Source organism: Misgurnus anguillicaudatus, chromosome 5, assembly GCF_027580225.2.
Source record: "Misgurnus anguillicaudatus chromosome 5, ASM2758022v2, whole genome shotgun sequence".
NCBI lineage: Eukaryota > Metazoa > Chordata > Actinopteri > Cypriniformes > Cobitidae > Misgurnus > Misgurnus anguillicaudatus.
This window is the reverse complement of record NC_073341.2, coordinates 1,451,860-1,471,692: the sequence shown is the minus strand read 5'-3', so window position 1 is coordinate 1,471,692 and position 19,833 is coordinate 1,451,860. Positions and strand designations below refer to the sequence as shown.

Sequence of the window (19,833 nt, the reverse complement as noted above, 5' to 3'; positions counted from 1 at the left end):
CAGCCTGTAAATTGATTTAAGTTGCAAAATGCCATACATGCTGACGTTCGCATCGTGAATGTGGCGCCACAACCGCAAGTCTGGAAAACACTGGTATGCAGTGTTCATGCAGATCAACATTCACAATTAGAAATGTCAGCAAACTGGACTGATGCAGATATCAGGTAAGTTAGCTCGTAACTTACCGCGTTGAAGGGGAGATTATTCAGCAGCAAAAAGAATTTTCTCGTCATGTGCTCATTTGAGCTCATAATAAACAAAAATGCCCGCGCGTCATCCCAACAAGATATATCGTTCAGCTCCTCAAAATGTGGGTTTTAAATGCATAACAATCACGATGAGAAATGTCTGAAAACTGGATTAAAGCAGAGGTCAGGGAGCTCGTCAAATATCCACTCTGAGACTGAGTTCATTCACCAGCATAGAATGGCGCGTCACACACTCCTTTATAGTCTTAACAAAATGCATGCGCGTGGTTTCTGGAAAGAGAAATAATAAATAAAATGCAAACTTCAGACGCTGCATAGAAAGTGCAGGACTTTAAACAAGTCACGTGTCTTTCTGGGACCTTGCAGATTCCGGCAAATCATTGGCAGTGTGAATAAACAAAATATCTCAAACGATCCCGGAAAAATCCAGGGTGCATTTTCCGTGTATGTTCCGGAATGTATGTGTAAAAAGGGCAAGAAAGTGTAAAAATCAAAGTTGGTGAGTCTCAAGAGACAATTGAAGCTGGATGGTAAGTTGTAAAGTCTTTCTTATTTAAATTTATACCTGCAGAGATTAACTGGGGTGAAATCACATCTTGCATGCAGAAGCCAGGGGAAAGTGTCACAGAGTTGGAAGATTGCTTTAAACAAACTTGGCTGGAACATGCTGTTTTGAATGACAGCAAGGATTTTGACAAGGACACTGGTATGCCTTTAAAATGGCATTTATAAATGGAAACCAGAGATTTCTAAAGCTCTGAAAATTCATTATGATGACTGGGACAGCATTGGGTTTATTTTTTATCAGCTGGTTGATTGATCAACAAAGATTGAAAAAAACACAGGATGTCCAGCTGAGAGCCTTACATACAAAATCTGTAAAGAGCGAGAAGAGAGTGAAACATCACAAACACTCCAACGTGGAAAATGCAGGTATTGCAAAAATGAAGGACATTGGATTCGAGATTGCAGCCTGAAATGAAAAGACCAAAATGTTAAATTAGGACAACCTGGACTGACAATAGAACAAAAACAGACTCTACTAAAAGCTGTTGCGCTTCAGGGAAACTCAAGACCCCTCTCTACACCACCAGCTAGTGGTACTCTAAAGCTAATAGAGTTTTTGAAAAAAAAAGTGATGTCCTAACAGAAGATGCTGTTAATTGAGGCCGTAAAGGAGCGGCATTAAAGAATCTCAATCAAGAATGACACTGGAGCGGCAGTGGCCTAGTGGTTCATGTAGGTTGTCTACAAACCGGAAGGTTGGTGGTTCAATCCCCGGCTCCAACGGACCAAGTGTCGAGGTGTCCTTGAGCAAGACACCTAACCCCAGCTGCTCCTGACGAGCTGGCAGCCTTGCATGGCTGACACCACCGTCGGTGTATGAATGTGTGAGTGAATGGGTGAATGTGAGGCTAATTGTAAAGCGCTTTGGATGGCCATAGGTCTGTTAAAAGCGCTATATAAATGCAGTCCATTTACCATTTGACTTCAGACATCAAGCAAGTTCATAATGGAACCTCCAGAGAACAAATGTTGTTGATGAAAGATTCAGCAAAAAAGAGGGATTATGTCCATGGAAAAGCGCTTTCAAAAATGTCTCAGGCAGGCCCATGCCCTTACTCAAAACAGTAAACATGACTAAAGCTGATCTGAATGACAGCCAAGTCCTGAATGACTCTGAACGACTCAGCCTGGCAGTACAGGATCCCGAAGAGCAAGTTCTAAATGTTTGCCATTGTGAGTTAGTTAGTCTGATAGATGGCAGTACTGTTTATTAGAGTCCATATATTGTGGGACTAGAGTTTTTAGGCTGTAGCATATCGTCTGAGGATGAAGACGTAAACATACCACCACTGGTAAACACCGTAGTGTCCTGCCACCATTAAATAGTTAGAAGCTGTTTGTCAATAATCTGTTGTCTTTGGCAAGATACGTTTCCCTTTTCTCTTGTGAGTGATTGCAGGTTTTCAGGGTTTTTTTTACCGTTCCTGAGAATAAACAAAGACCTCTGATGTTTGACACCTTCACCACATTGCACCTACCACCAAGCTGAAACCTGGGAAGATCCACAGAGCACATCCACATCTGCCATTTCCACATCACCACAATGTACATATAAACTTTAGGACTCAGCAGAGCACAAAAAGACCAAAACACAACCACATCCGTCAAGTCCACATGATTACAACTTTCAAATGAAATTTTATAAACGACTCAAGCATTCTCACAAAGAATTGCAGCCACTTTTACATTGAAACCTATTTCAGTGATCATAAGCAAGAACCTGTATACAGCATTAGGGGTGGCACGGTTCACTAAACCCTCGGTTTGGTTCGTATTGCGGTTTTATGGTCACGGTTCTCGGTTCAGTACGGTTCTTCTAGTTATTTTTTCTTTAAATTTTTTAACACTCCAGAAATGTATTATCTTATTAATGTATTAATTATCCATAATTTAGGATACAGTATTAAAAAAGTTATATCATGTAACCATGCAAAAACTGAATTTGACTTCAAGCACATTATTGGGACCATCTCTGAGGAAAACCAGGCGAGATTTTGTTACAGCAAGAGGGAAGACATTGATGATTTCAACATGCTTTTCATTTATTTGGAAAAAAATTGAATGTGAATTGCCATCTACATATGAACTTATGTGCCTTTTTAGCACACAAAGATAACTTGCATTTATCAAACGGCCAAGTGAAAACTTCAGTGTAGCTCTAAAATTTATCACCTGATAGGCTGCGTGGGGCGTGGGTGCACTGAAGAGCTATTTATTTACATAATTTAAATTACTGTTAGTTTAAATGTACTTACATTAAACAACTATACATCATTAAAAAGTGTTTTGACTTAAGATTTAGTTTTTGACCTTTATTTCAATCTGAGAATCCTAGTAACAGTAATTTCTTCATTTTTGTCAGGCGTTATGAAAATGAAAAACGGTACATACCTTTAATTTGAAATATAACCCTCAGCCGCACTCATTGATAAAAATACTCCTCCGTGATCGTCATGAAAGCACTCGATAAAACAACATCCATCGGGGCTTTTAATTCAAAGTATGCATATTTGGAGAAATATTACTTCAATTTTATATGTTTACTTCAAATTTCTGCAGGGGGGGTAATATTTCACCCATTTTTATTCCAAACATGGCGATATGAGCAAGCTTGAGTCTGCAGTCATTCACACTCAGTTTGTTTCATTCATACGTGAAGCCGGAGGGCGCTAAAGTCAGAAAGTCTCAATATGAAACTTTCATAGAACAAGACGTCAGAGCACCTCAGCTGTCAGTCAGACGTGAACTTGAACAGTGACGTGCAACGATCGATCGCTGTTTTTATAATAACATGCAAATAAAGATGTTTTGATGTTTTAAAACAATGGAGACAATAAACACGATTAAGATTATATATGGTTTGTCTGTATTTTTAACGCTATGTCTGGTATTTTCATAACAGTACTGTATATTATGTGTTTCCGGTTTCACGCTGAACAGATCGTGCATCGGAGCTCCGTCGAGTTCTTCATCTAAAAGCCTTTTTTTTACTATCTTATTCCTATTTATATATTAAGTTTTACCTAGGAATACTTTACCGTGAGGATTATTGAGCAGTACTACCACGTGAAACTATTTATCACTAATAAACACCCACAGTGTTAGCATATAGCCCGCTAGCTTCAACAAACGCTGCCGACTGAAGCTAGCATTTTCCGATCTAATGGCGGATTCATCTGATATATGCTTTTCTGACCTGTCCTCGCCTGAGCGGGAAGCTACGAAGGAGTTGATCGGTTTGAGCAGATCCAACGCGAGCTACAGCGCCCACTTCACCATGTCTCCGGACGTCCACAAGCGACCGAGGAATGCGACAAACGAGTACTCCACGCGATGCAGCTTTACGGACCGTAAGCGAGTGAACGGAGACGCCATTGCCCAACATGAAAGCGATCGGGAAGCTGTGGAGGAGCCGCTGCCCGGCCTTCGCAGATTCAGCATGCCCAACATCACCCTGGACCCAGACGTTCGCAGGCGACTGAGGCGTACCACAACCAAACCCCCAACGCGATGCAGCTCCGCGGAGCGCGTTCGGGTAAACAAAGACGCCATCGCCCAGCATGAAAGCGGTAAGACTCCGCTTGTTATTGTAACATGTACTACTTGCTACATGTATAGTTTAGCTTCTGCCGTTAGCATAGATGGGTTTACATGCACTAAGTGTATTGAAGTATTAAGATTAACTGAGAAGGTTGCTGAACTAGAATCGCGCATCCGAACGCTAGTTGAGGATAGCAAAACCGCTAATGTTACTGTTGTAAATACTGTATCGAGCGAAAAGACTAATGGCTCGGTTCCGACATCAGATGCTAATGTAAACATTACAAACAATGTATCGAGCGCACATAGTGTTCCGACATCAGATGCTAATGTAAACATTATAAATACTGTATCGAGCGCGCATAGTGTTTATCATAATACACATGGCTCGGTTCCGACATCAGAGTCAAGTCGGCGGTCTAACTGGGTGACTGTCAGGCGGCATAGTCATATACGGCGTCCATCTAAGACCCATAACGTTACGGTACTTTCTAACAGATTCGATCCCCTAAGGAATACACTAGCTGAAACACCTGTTAAAAGTGCCCTGGTCATTGGAGATTCTATACTCAGGAACACTAACATTGAGGCACCAAACACCCTAGTCGACTGTATACCGGGAGCCAGAACGTCTGACATTAGATCCAAACTTAAAGTGCTGGCTAATGCTAAACGGAAGTTTTCTAAGATTGTTATTCACGCCGGAACAAATGACACCAGACTCCGACAGTCGGAAATCACCAAAGATAATATTAAGGAGATGTGTGAAATTGCAAAAACAATGTCAGACAATGTAATATGCTCTGGTCCCCTCCCCGCCTACCGGGGAGATGAAACACATAGTAGATTAGTGTCTCTCAATGGCTGGATGTCACAGTGGTGCCCTCAGCAGAATGTAGGGTTGATAGACAATTGGAAGCATTTCTGGGGTAGACCAGGTCTCCTAACCCGAGATGGCCTTCATCCGACATCAGAAGGAAGTGCTATACTCACCAGAAATCTGATTAATATTCTTAATTCTGATATAGTATGACTATCCAGGGCCCAGGTCAGGAAACAGACGGATCAGCTTAACTGTCCGTCTGTTAGCTGGCATGATATGTCTAGATCACATATATCCCAGAACTTCGAGTCGATCTTACCAGAATATCAACACATTTCAACTGTATCTGTTCCCCGAACAAGCAAATACAGAGCACCGCTTGCCACATCACGTACAAATTTGACCAACATAAAATTAGAAAACAATACATTACAAGATGAACCTCGAATGTTAAAATTCGGCCTTCTTAACATTAGATCGCTTACCAATAAAGAACCTATTGTTAATGAATTAATTAATGACCAAAACTTAGATGCACTCTGTTTAACAGAAACCTGGCTTAAAGCAGACGACTACATTAGTTTAAACGAATCCACCCCACAAGACTATTATTATAAACACGAACCTAGGTTAAAGGGGAGAGGGGGTGGTGTAGCTACAATATACAACAAAATTTTTAAAGTAAACCAAAAATCTGAACTAAAATTTAAATCATTTGAACTAATGTTGTTAAATATGGAAATAACTGATCGTAACCACAAACAGCTCTCTTTTGCCTTAGCTACAATCTATAGACCTCCGGGCCACCATGCAGATTTCCTTAAAGAAATAGCAGATTTTCTGTCTGAGCTTGTAGTCACTGTAGATAAAGCTCTTATCGTTGGTGATTTTAATATTCATGTGGATAACCATAAAGATGCTTTAGGACGTGCGTTTATGGATGTTCTAAATTCTCTCAATATTAGACAAAACGTGACAGGGCCAACGCATACTCGTAAGCACACATTAGACTTAATTCTGTCACTCGGGCTTAATATTAATGACATCAAAATATCACCTCAGAGTGATGCAGTTTCTGACCATTACCTTGTGTCATACACTGTACTTCTAGATAGGATCACTCAATCCACAACATGCTACAGATTAGCCAGAACAATAATTTCCACCACTAAAGATAGCTTTATTAGCACTCTTCCAGACCTGTCCCAAATTAAACATGCAGATAACTGTGATGATCTAGATATTGTAATAGAAAACCTAAACAATGTCTGTTCTAACACATTGGATGCCGTTGCTCCCATTCGAAAAAAGAGAATCAAAGAAAAGCCGCCAGCTCCATGGTATGATCATCACACCGCAGCTCTTAAAAAGGCAACTAGGAAAATGGAAAGAAATTATAGAAGCACAAAATTAGAAGTATGGCGTGCAGCATGGAAAGATAGTGTTAAACACTACAGACAGGCTATTAAAACCGCCAGATCTACCTATCTTAGCAAGCTTATAAATGAGAATCATAATAACCCTCGTTTCCTCTTTGGCACCGTTGCAAAACTGACTAGAAACAAAGAACAAACAGAAACCAATAGTAAACTCCAACACAATAGTAACGACTTCATGAACTTCTTTTCTAACAAAATTACGGCTATAAGGGAAAACATCGTAGCTACACAGGCAGCCACCACTCTACCCGTTAGTTCACTTAACACTAGACTACCACACGAACATCTTGATTCATTTAAACCTACTACAATAGAAGAGCTCTCTAAACTAGTAACGTCATCCAAATCATCGTCCTGTATATTAGACCCCGTTCCCACAAAACTACTTAAAGAGGTATTTCCTGTAGTGTCAACCCCGGTTCTAAATATCTTTAACTCATCGCTAGAAATAGGATACGTTCCAACATCTTTCAAACTAGCAGTTATTAAACCGCTGATTAAAAAACCACAGCTTGATCAGGGAGAGCTTAATAACTTTAGACCAATCTCAAATCTCCCTTTTCTTTCGAAAATATTAGAAAAGGTAGTGGCAAGCCAGTTACGCACATTTTTGACAAATAATAGTACATATGAAAAGTTCCAATCAGGATTCAGGCCCCACCATAGCACAGAGACAGCGTTGCTTAGAGTTACAAATGACCTCCTATTAACATCCGATCGTGGTGAAATCTCAATTCTTATATTATTAGACCTTAGTGCAGCCTTTGACACAATAGATCATACAATCTTACTCAATAGACTAGAAAACTATGTTGGTATCAGTGGTCAGGCGCTAGCATGGTTTAGGTCGTATCTAACCAATCGCTATCACTTTGTTTATGTAAACGAGGAAGAGTCATATCACTCCCTGGTTAAATACGGTGTACCGCAGGGATCGGTTTTAGGTCCTATCCTGTTCTCGTTATACATGTTACCTCTAGGAGACATTATCAGGAAACATAACATAAGTTTTCACTGCTATGCGGATGATACCCAGCTTTACATCTCCTCACATCCCAGCGAAACACACACGTTTTCTAAGCTAACAGACTGCCTTAGCGATGTTAGTGACTGGATGGCACATAACTTTCTTAAGCTGAACTCCAATAAGACAGAGATACTTATTATTGAACCGAATCGCTACAAACATAATATGTCAGATTACACGTTGCACATAGATGGCTGCACTGTGGTGCCATCTTCCACGGTAAGGAACTTAGGTGTGATGTTCGACAGCAACTTATCCTTCGATAGTCATATCGCCAACGTCTGCCGTACAGCTTTCTTCCACCTTAGAAATATCTCGAAAATACGCCATATACTGTCTACATCTGACGCAGAGAAGCTTATCCATGCTTTTATGACCTCTAGAATAGACTATTGTAACTCGCTACTCGGGGGATGCCATGCAAATCAAGTAAACAAGCTTCAGCTAGTTCAAAACGCTTCCGCAAGGGTACTTACTCGATCTAAAAAGTACGACCACATAAGCCCAATTCTGGCATCTTTACACTGGCTACCAGTTAAATATCGCATACAATTTAAAATATCACTACTCACCTACAAAGCTTTAAATGGCCTAGCACCCTCATACCTTAGAGAATTACTATCAGAATACAATCCATCACGCACACTACGGTCACAAAATTCTGGTCTCTTGATTATCCCTAGACTATCAAAAGTGTCTAAAAGTGGAAGGTCATTTTCCTACTTAGCCCCTAAGCTCTGGAATGATTTACCAACCAATGTCCGAGAATCAGACACAGTCGATAATTTTAAATCTAGACTTAAAACTTTTCTCTTCAACAAAGCATTCGCATAATTTGTCTAGTAAAAGTACTTAACTAGAAATAGTTATTTGTACCGAACAAAGCACTCGCGGTCATAAAACAGACCAACCAAATAAATAAATAAAAACCTTATCTTAACGTATAGTCGGATTGCGATTTTGGAACTTTCGTGTTCTTGTGAATAGTATGCCATACAAACCCGTTTGCCACTGATCGTGCATTAACGGCGTCAGTGGGGCATCCAGCCTTAGTCAAACGGGTTGGCACGTATGGTTGGGTTGGGCTTTTGGCGCTTTCTTTATATTGCGAATACTATGCCATACAGACCCGTTTGCCACTGAACCTGCATTAACGACGACAGTGGGGCTTCCAGCCTTAGTCAAACGGGTTGGCACGTATGGTCGGGTTGCGATTTTGGCGCTTTTTTGTGTCTTGTGAATAGTATGCCATACAGACCCGTTTGCCACTGAACCTGCATTAACGACGACAGTGGGGCCTCCAGCCTTAGTCAAACGGGTTGGCACGTATGGTCAGGTTGCGATGTTGGCGTTTTCTCATGATCTTGTAAATAGCATGCAATATAGACCCGTTTGCCACTGAACCTGCATTAACGACGACAGTGGGGTTACAGGCCTTAGTCAAACGGGTCGACAGGTTTCATTTTCTCTTTCTCTTAAAAATCAGAAGGTGACCCTTAGTTACCATATATACCGTCGCAGTGGGCCCCCAATTTGCAAAATCCTCAACTGTGGATAATATAATTATGCCGCAATAGTTAGTCTGTCTGAAACTAAGCTGATTAAACCACATCACTGTGTGACACTTGCATTACATGTGAACGGCCCCTACGCTAATATGATTTTGTTTTTCTCTCCCTGTCCTGTCCTCGACCCTGAGGACAATGGGACAAACAGACCCAGTTCCGGTAGATGTGAAAGTCGACTCACCTCTGATCTACTGGTCGTCCATCACTGTGATGCCCAGCTGATGCCTGACCAACGACCACCGGCAGAACCCGCTTAAACCCCGCTTAATCCCCGCTTAATCTCCTTATCCGTCTATATGTGTTTATATACATATATATCTCCCAAGGGTTTTTCCCTCCTAGGACTTTTTATTTTTTTTCCTCGGCTCAACAACCCGGGGTGTTTGTTTTTTTTCTCCTAGGGGGTTTTTTACCCCGGGGAGGTAGCCTGCTTGGGCTTAATTTAGCATCTTCTCCTAGACGTTACATTAGTAATACGCTCGTTCATAATGTCGAGTCATAGCCTCAGCAAATTTGACAGCTTATGCTATTGTGTATTATGTTGTGCTATCTGTCATTTTTCTGTGCTTTTACTGCTTCTATTAATGTAAAGCTGCTTTGAAACAATTGAGTATTGTGAAAAGCGCTATATAAATAAAATTGAATTGAATTGAATTGAAATATTATAATGCTATGTTAATCGAGCAAAGCTAACAGCATAAATAGCATAACATTTTTTATTTTCGGTCTTATTTTATGATCCAAAAGATTAGCTTAGCATTTTTGCTGTTTTCTCTAAATAAATTTACATGACATGGGTCTAAAAAACATTTCATAAAATACAGAGTTTTAGAGGTATCATCTTCAGATTTAAAACAGAACATGGTCAGACCTGTGGCTTTATCTGCAGAGCATTTCTAGATTGCTCCAAGCCCAGTTTCATTTAGATTTTCATAACAATATTTCATACATGTTTGGTGGAGTTAATAAAAAAGTATAATTTAAGCTCTCTATAACAACTTTTTTCATTATGACAGTAACTAATTTTCACCTCTTAATAAACTTCCAAGTGTCTGCTTTCAAATGAGACCAAACTTATACTTTTAGTGCAAAGACTTCATAAACTGTATCTATTTTAGTTTGGCTATGACAGTTTTTGTGGGGGGGTTCAGAAAATGGAAAAAGGTTAACAGGTTAAATACTGCAGAGAGGATATGTGGATGAGAGAGAGACATAACGTTTACACCTGTAATATTTAAATTAGTCATGCACCGATGTATCGGCCGCTGATATTTATTGGCTGATTTTTTATGAATTTGAAACATCGGAATATCGGCAATAGCACGAAAAAGGCAGATACCGATTGTTTATTAATTAACTGCATAAAGAAATCCATTATATGTAAAAAATTTGTTAATGTTGCTAATACAATAAATGCTGAATAGCAAAAACCACCTTTGAATGTTGTCATGCTGTCTTATTATATTTGTTTTAGCTTAATTTGTGCCTCTCTTATTATGTTGGTCACTTTTTGTAGTATTTGGTAAAAATTATTGATGCAGAAATAAACTAGCTAATAGATAGGGGTGCACGATTCAGAAAATTTCACGATTCGATTCCGATTTTTAGGCTCGAGATTCGATTCAAAATCGATTTTCGATTCAAAAACGATTCTCGATTTTAAAAAACGATTCACAGTATGTAAATGTAGTTTACTTTTTCCTATGTGACTGATTGTAGTAGATATACAATTTTAAAGAAAAGAAACACAACAAATTAAATGTAGTTTGATATTACTTTATGTCTTTATGGAAAAATAAAAACTGTTATGAAGCAATTAGATGACCCCTTTAATCAAACTCTATTAAATAAAATAATATAGTATATTAATGATAGACAGTGCAGGTCTATAGATTAGAAATGTGACTGGTGTTATAATGGTTATTATTTCTATTAGATAGAGCAGAAGCAGGAAAAGTGTCTCTCTTTAATACACTCATTATTTCAGATTCAAAAGTCTACTTGCTGTCCCACTGACAGGGGACTTTACATTACAGCTTTGCGTTTTGTAAATATTGAGTCAGCTTGAGCTTTGCTCGTTCAGTGCAATAGATTTTAGAAAATATATGGTTTATTAATAATAATAGAAAAGAGCCAGTTTTATCGCCATAGAAACCGTCGGCATGCTGAAACTGCACGCGAGCTTTACCATACGAGCCGCGGGTGCTCCGTCAAGTTCTCTAATGTTAAAACTCTGCTCAAGTTCAGAAACATGAAGGATACAATGTGACACAAGCTTGTTCGTGTCGCATCCCAATTCATTGAGAAACAAAGAGCACGTGAAGGCATACCGAACTCATCATGTTGCACACAAAATGTCATTACTAAAGAGTGTCATCATCACGTAAAAACAAAAAGACAAAATTTGATGCCAGATATACTTGGGCACTTGTTAATATAACTGGGCAGCGCTGCAGCACCAATGTGCGGGAAAGACTGTGACAAGAGTGTGCGGGCGTCAGTGAATACGACGCAGCACCATCTATGGGAATACTGAGATAAACTCACTTCAGGACAATAGTAACACAGCATTACAAAAAAGAATTTTTTTGGAATTCTATGAATCGATTCTGAATCGGCAAAGCTTGAATCGCGATTAAAATGTGAATCGTTTTTTTTGCACACCCCTACTAATAGACCAACTGTATAGTATTGTATACAAGTGTTTAATATCGGCATCGGTATCAGCCAGAAGTTGACAGTTTAAATCGGTATCGGCCCAAAAAAATCCTATCGGTGCATCCCTAATTTAAATTTGATCATTTAGAGGACAGCTGAACAGATCGTGCATCGGAGCTCCGTCGAGTTCATCATCTAAAATCCTTTTTTTTTACTATCTTATTCCTATTTATATAATATAACTTATTAGTTTTACCTAGGAATACTTTACCGTGACGATTATTGAGCAGTACTACCACGTGAAACTATTTATCACTAATAAACACCCAGTGTTAGCATATAGCCAGCTAGCATCAACAAACGGTGCCTGCTGAAGCTAGCATTTTCCGATCTAATGGCGGATTCATTTGATATATGCTTTTCTGACCTATCCTCACCTGAGCGGGAAGCTGTGGAGAAGTTTATACCCGGTGTTAGCAGATCCAACGCGAGGTACAGCGCCCACTTCACCCTGTCTTCGGACGTCCACAAGCGACTGAGGCGTGCAACCGAACACCCCACGCGATGCATCTCCGCGGACCGCGTTCGGGTAAACGAAGACGCCATCGCCCAGCATGAAAGTGGTAAGACTCCGCTTGTTATTGTAACATGTACTACTTGCCACATGTATAGTTTAGCTTCTGCTGTTAGCATAGAGGGGTTTACATGCACTAAGAGTATTGAAGTATTAAGGTTAACTGAGAAGGTTGCTGAATTAGAATCGCGCATCCGAACGCTAGTTGAGGATAGCAAAACCGCTAATGTTACTGTTGCAACTAATCTATCGAGAGAAAAGACTAATGGCACGGTTCCGACATCAGATGCTAATGTAAATATTACAAATACTGTATCGAGCCCGCATAGTGTTTATCAAAATACACATGGCTGGGTTCCAACATCAGAGTCAAGTCGGCGGTCTAACTGGGTGACTGTCAGGCGGCCTAGTCATATACGGCGTCCTTCTAAGACCCATAACGTTACGGTAATTTCTAACAGATTTGATCCGCTAAGGAGTACACCAGCTGAAACACCTGTTAAAAGTGCCCTGGTCATTGGAGATTCTATACTCAGGAACACTAACATTGAGGCACCAAACACCATAGTCGACTGTATACCGGGAGCCAGAACGTCTGACATTAGATCCAAACTTAAAGTGCTGGCTAATGCTAAGCGGAAGTTTTCTAAGATTGTTATTCACGCCGGCAAGAATGACACCAGACTCCGACAGTCGGAAATCACCAAAGATACTATTAAGGAGATTGCAAAAACAATGTCAGACAATGTAATATGCTCTGGTCCCCTCCCGGCCAACCGGGGAGATGAAACACATAGTAGATTAGTCTCTCTCAATGGCTGGATGTCAAAGTGGTGCCCTCAGCATAATGTAGGGTTTATAGACAATTGGAAGCATTTCTGGGGAAGACCATTCCTCCTAACCCGAGATGGCCTTCATCCGTCATCGGAAGGAAGTGCTATACTCACTAGAAATCTGATCAATAGTCTTAATTCTGATATAGTCTGACTATCCAGGGCCCAGGTCAGGAAACAGACAGATCGGCTTAACCGTCCGTCTGTTAGCTGCCGTGATATGTCAAGATCACTTATATCCCAGCACTTCGAGTCGATCTTACCGGAATATCAACACATTTCAACCGTATCTGTTCCCCGAACAAATAAATACAGAGCACCGCTTGCTACATCTGGTACAAATATGATTAATATAAAATTAGAAAACAATACAGTAACAGATGAACCTCGAATGTTAAAATTCGGCCTTCTTAACATTAGATCGCTTACCAATAAAGAACCTATTGTCAATTAAATAATTACAGACCAAAACTTAGATGCACTCTGTTTAACAGAAACCTGGCTTAAAGCAGACGACTACATTAGTTTAAACGAATTCACCCCACAAGACTATTATTATAAACACGAACCTCGATTAAAGGGGAGAGGGGGTGGTGTAGCTACAATATACAACACAATTTTTAAAGTAAACCAAAAATCTGAACTAAAATTTAAATCATTTGAACTAATGTTGTTAAATATGGAAATAACTGATCGTAACCACAAACAGCTTTCTTTTGCCTTAGCTACAATCTATAGACCATAGATTTCCTTAAAGAAATAGCAGATTTCCTGTCTGAGCTTGTAGTCACTGTAGATAAAGCTCTTATTGTTGGTGATTTTAATATCCATGTGGATAACCCAAAAGATGCATTAGGACGTGCGTTTATGGATGTTCTAAATTCTCTCAATATTAGACAAAACGTGACAGGGCCAACGCATACTCGTAAGCACACATTAGACTAAATTCTGTCACTCGGACTCAATACTAATGAAATCGAAATATCACCTCAGAGTAATGCAGTTTCTGACCATTACCTTGTGTCATACACTGTACTTCTAGATAGGATCCCTCAATCCACAACATGCTACCGACTAGCCAGAACAATAATTTCCACCACTAAAGCTTTAGCTTTATTAGCACTCTTCCAGACCTGTCCCAAATGAAACATGTAGCAGATAACCATAAAGATCTGAATATTATAATAGAAAACCTGAACTGCGTTTGCACTAGTGTTGGGCGATATGCCCTATTTTCAGATCGTCCTATCGTCAGCCTGTGAGATCGGCGATACACGATATTATCGGGGGGCGTGGCAGTACTTTACTCTTTTTTTTATTTGTTAATTTTTACTCATTATAACAAGTCACTTGATGGGTGGACAAAAAAAAAAACAAGACCGTAACACCGTCATGACCGCAACCTTCTTAAAACTGATGCCATTAAAGCGAGCGCGTCATTAAAACCCTATCATGATTACTTAATAACTGTAAAAACATGCATCTGCGCACGCACACACACGTGCGCGCACATACAAACAATTCAATGCATTTATTTAGTGCTGTTGCAGAAGACTACACGTGTCAAGCAGTGGTGCTCTCATGAGGTGCCTTTTTAAACGCATTGGTCCGGCGGAACGCGATCATATTTTTAACACAATCATATATTAAACACGAGGGACGTGTTGCTACAACTCATTGAAGTGCATATCATAAACAGGATTAATACCTAGTGATCTGACTTCAGACAGAGCGCAGCTTTCTGCACGTACGTGAGAGTGAGAGAGAGATACGCCAATATGCAGCGGGTCACATTTTAAACAAAAAGTAAAGTTTGCCTCAGCTCGCATGAAACGCATTAAACTGAACAAATAAGGATTACTACTTTAGTTTATGTTTAGACTGCGGACAGAGGCGAGAGCGCGTGAACGTGAGACAGAGAGAAGCGCAGCTGCTCATGACGCGGCGCGCTGGATTTAGTGGTAGAAGGAGACCAAGACGCGCGCATTAAGTGCAGGTACGTGCAAGAAGGAGTTCTCTCTTTACAAGCTCTCCGCGTAAAGTGAAGCCCACAAACCCTCATGTGAGGAACAGCATGCATTGTCGGTGTTAATATAAAATTATGATGATAATAACAACAACCATTCTCCAACTATCGTCTTGACTATCGCCATGAAAGCCTGCCATTGGCGATATGTCTGAAGATCGTCGATACACGATACTATCGTCTATCGGCACAACCCTAGTTTGCACTAGCACGTTGGATGCGTTGCTCCCATTCGAAAAAAGAGAATCAAAGAAAAAAACACCAGCTCCATGGTATGACCATCATACTGCAGCCCTTAAAAAAGTAGCTAGAAAAATGGAAAGAAACTACCGAAGCACAAAGTTAGAGGTATGGCGTTCAGCATGGAAAGAGAGTGTTCAACACTACAGACAGGCTATTAAAACCACTAGATCTACCTATCTCAGTACGCTTATTAAAGAAAATCATAACAACCCTCGTTTCCTCTTTAGTACAGTTGCGAAACTGACTAGAAACAAAGAACAAACAGAAACCAATATAAACTCCAACACAATAGTAATGACTTCATGAACTTCTTTACTAACAAAATTATGTTTATTAGGGAAAGCATAGAAACTACGCAAGCAGCCACCAATATACCCAATAGTACATTTACCACTAGATTACCATACGAACATCTTGAGTCATTTCAACCTACTACAATAGAAGAGCTCTCTAAATTAGTAACGTCATCCAAATCATTGTCCTGTATACTAGACCCCGTTCCCACAAAATTACTAAAAGAGGTATTTCATGTAGTGTCAGACACGGTACTAAATATCTAGAATTAGGATACGTTCCAACAGCTTTCAAACTAGCAGTTATTAGACCGCTTATTAAAAAAACAAACCTTGACCAGGGAGATCTTAATAACTTTAGACCAATCTCAAATCTTTTCTATCTAAAATATTAGAAAAAGTAGTGGCAAGCCAGCTACGCACATTCATAGCGAATAATAATACATATGAAAATTTCCAATCAGGATTCAGGCCCCACCATAGCACAGAGACAGCGCTGCTTAGAGTTACAAACGACCTCCTATTAACATCCAATCGTGGTGAAATCTCAATCCTTATATTACTAGACCTTAGTGCAGCCCTTGACACAATAGATCACACAATCACACATAAAACACACATGGATATCAAGGCTTTTAGATATACTTTTGTACCCCTTTCCAGCTTTATGTAAGTCAACAATTCTTCATCGTAGGTCTTCTGAGAGCTCTTTTGTGAGAGGCATGGTTCACGTCAGACAATGCTTCTTCAGAACAGCAAACTCAAAACTGGTGTGTGTTTTTTTATTGGACAGGGCAGCTTTAATCAACACATCCAATCTCATCACATGGATTGGACCCCAGGTTGGCTGACTCCTGGCGCCAATTAGCTCTTGGAGAAGTCATTAGCCTAGGGTTTCACATACTTTTTCCACCCTGCACTATGAATGTTTACATTGTGTTCAATAAAAACATGAAAACATATAATGTTTGTGCGGTATTAGTTTAAACAGACGGTGTTTCTCTATTGTTGTGACTTAGGGGCTATTTACACTTGGTTTTAAGATGTGTTTTCATCGATCAGATCACAAGTGGACGAGAGAGACACACTACGTTTACACCTGGTATTTAAATCCGTCTCTTTTGTCCACTTTCGACCGCTTCTGTGCTATATAATATGAGGGGGTGGTCTGTGAGACGGTGGGCGAGTCTCTCTGCTGTCATTCAAACCCGAGCGGGAGTAATTATGAGTTTATATGGACGCAAACTAATATTATGTCGGAGTGCACTGCTTGTTTAGCAAGTAAACATGTTGCACAGTGTTTTGTACATGAGTATGTAAGAGGTTTCTTTGAATTTTCAGTGCAATTGATGAAATAGGATCGCACAACTTTCACACGCTTTCAAAACGAAACTACGGAGATCAGCCGCTTAGTTTTATCAATGAAAGGCTAAAAATAGCGCTGTTCAGCGAATGTTCACGCCAGAAGTAAAAAAAGACGTAAAACTTGTGTTTAATACCTCAGATTAGATAAATGGGTGGAGAGAAGGCGGTCAGGTGTGGCTGTTCGAACGCATTCAACCACATGTGCGTTCCGCAACTTCAAAACGATCCGATCGAAAGTGGTTTCGACCACCTCTGGATGTGGTCGAAAGTGGACGAGCTCAAAACATTTTGAATACCGTTTACACCTGGCATTAACGTCGTCCACTTGTGATCCGATCGACGAAAACACATGTTAATGCCAAGTGTAAACAGCCTCTTAGATGAAGATCAGAACACATTTTATGACCAATTTATGAAGAAATCCAAGTAAGCCCAAAGGGTTCACATACTTTTTCTTTCAACTGTATTTTTATGTTTTAATTCCCATAAACTTTTATAATATATGATCTAATATATAGTACAGTATATACTCTTTATAATCAGCTATGTCTGGCTCTCTCTTAGTTTTTTTTTCCCCAAAGGACTCCCCAACCCCTGGGGAGTCAGCTGACATTGGCTTAACTTAGAACTCTCTTCTATACGTTACATTAGTACAGTTTAATCTTAGCCACTGTACTTTGCAACTTTTGTTGTCCACCTATTTTTCTGTGTTTTCTCATGCTTTTAGTAATGTCAAGCTGCTTTGAAATAATTAAACAATTGTGAAAAGAGCTACCTACATACAACTGAATTTAATTAAATCCAACAGAATTTCCTTGGGTGGTTTGAAAGAAACCTCAAACAGTACATATTTTATAGATGATCTCTGATATATCAGTGTCCATTTGCATTTTATCTTTATCATTCATGGCAGTACACTAGACTGCTACTGCATGAGGGTAGACATTGACTCACTTCAGCATTTGCTCCTATGCGCTTTAACTCTTACTTCATGTAAAGGATTGTAGACCCAGGTTTTAAAGCCTGGGCATACAGTATAGAGGCCTCACCACATTGCAGTGATTATTTGACTGACACATTTTTATGTCATTTCACCAACTAGTCGACTAATACATTGTCACACGACAGTTTTGAGTTATACAATATGGTGATAAAGTAAAATGACTTCATATATGTCTAAAGATCAAAGAAAATTTGACTCCTCAGTAGGGGTGGAACGGTACACAGAAGTCCCGGTTCAGTTCGTACCTCGGTTCAGGCGCCACGGTTCGATTCACTCTCGATACAATGGAGGGAAAAGCAAAACAAAAATGAAGAAGGCATTTTTTTAGTACTTAAGATAATCTTAAAAACATAGGTGTCCTTATCAGTGTTATTTTGAGATGTCATGAATATGAACTGAAATGCATTTAAAATACTATCTCGTATTTCAAAAATGTATACCACTTTAAGTAATCTTGTACTTATCTTTCATACAAATATGGGTTCAAATGTATTGCAAGTGTTACCTAAATACATTTTAAAATTACATTTTGGCCTTATTTTATATTAATGTACTAAAGAACAAAAAAATAGGCTTGTAGGATGAATTAATAGGTGTGTACGACTTCACGAAAATAACAAAAAAATCACGAGGCGCTGCAAGAAACGACAAGTGGATGACGTCAGAGTAACGCGAGAGCGATTTGAAATCAGCCTCCTCCGCAAGATTTCTCGCGGTACTCTGACGCTGATGGCGCTGCATAAAGTGGAGCACACTTTAAAAAAGCAGCTGAACTCGACAGAACTGCGCCTCGTCCATAAATTGTATATTAGGAGGACAATTTATCTCCTACTTCTCAGCGTGAGAAATACAAAGTGTGGCGTGTGAGCGTTTGAACTGACTGAAATGCGTGTGTCTCATGGTGAATGTGTGAGACTTGAGAGCCCTGATTAGATGTATTTCCACTCACATACCTAACAACTGCTGAACAACGCCGACGCACAGTCCTCGTCTTTTCCACCACTCTCTCGCTTGTACTATTGTAACTGACTGGAAAACTGAAGTTTTGCCAAACTTGCGATCTTAAAGAGGCTGGCGAAGCGTCTAACTCTTGTGGAACACCACTTGCCATCCTCGCTGTCGCTGCTCACTCACTGACTGGACCGGCGTCGACCTGACAAAAAACTGCAGAGTGCCAGAATGTAGAAGGGCTCTAATAGAGCGCATACATAGGCGGAGCTCGGCTGCATCGGCGCCAATCAGAGCTTCAGAGCTAAAGCGGGGCAACAGATTAGCTGTCCATAAAGAACCCGCGTATCTAACAGTAGTTCTGCATTACATTAATTATTTTGCACGCAAGTTTTTTTATTTTCATACCGTGTATACTCTGTTAAATTCCTGCACCGAACCGTGACCCCCGTACCGATTTGGTTCGAAACGAATACATGTACCGTTCCACCCCTACTCCTCAGTTTCAGATCCCCAAAATACTAGAATCATAGGTGATGATGTCATGAAAGTATAATGTCATCTTACTTGGATGGGTTCCATGCGATCGACCAGATTGGCGAGGAACAGCCACCAGGCCGCTCAATTTTCACTTTCTCTTCTCCACTTTTATTTCTGATGCTGACCACCCCACTCATCATGCCCAGAGCCAAGTACTGCCCATCATTAGTCCAACTG

At 40.0% G+C, this 19,833-nt stretch overlaps 1 protein-coding gene across 1 annotated transcript in view; it reads right to left on the bottom strand.

The window, feature by feature from the left end:
- ift122 (intraflagellar transport 122 homolog (Chlamydomonas)) overlaps positions 1 to 19,833 on the bottom strand; it is a 171,224-nt gene that overhangs the window by 136,514 nt on the left and 14,877 nt on the right. The window contains exon 7 of the mRNA XM_073867399.1: positions 19,684 to 19,830. Within this exon, the coding sequence (XP_073723500.1) occupies positions 19,684 to 19,830 (147 nt within the window). The remainder of the gene's footprint in view (positions 1 to 19,683; positions 19,831 to 19,833) is intronic.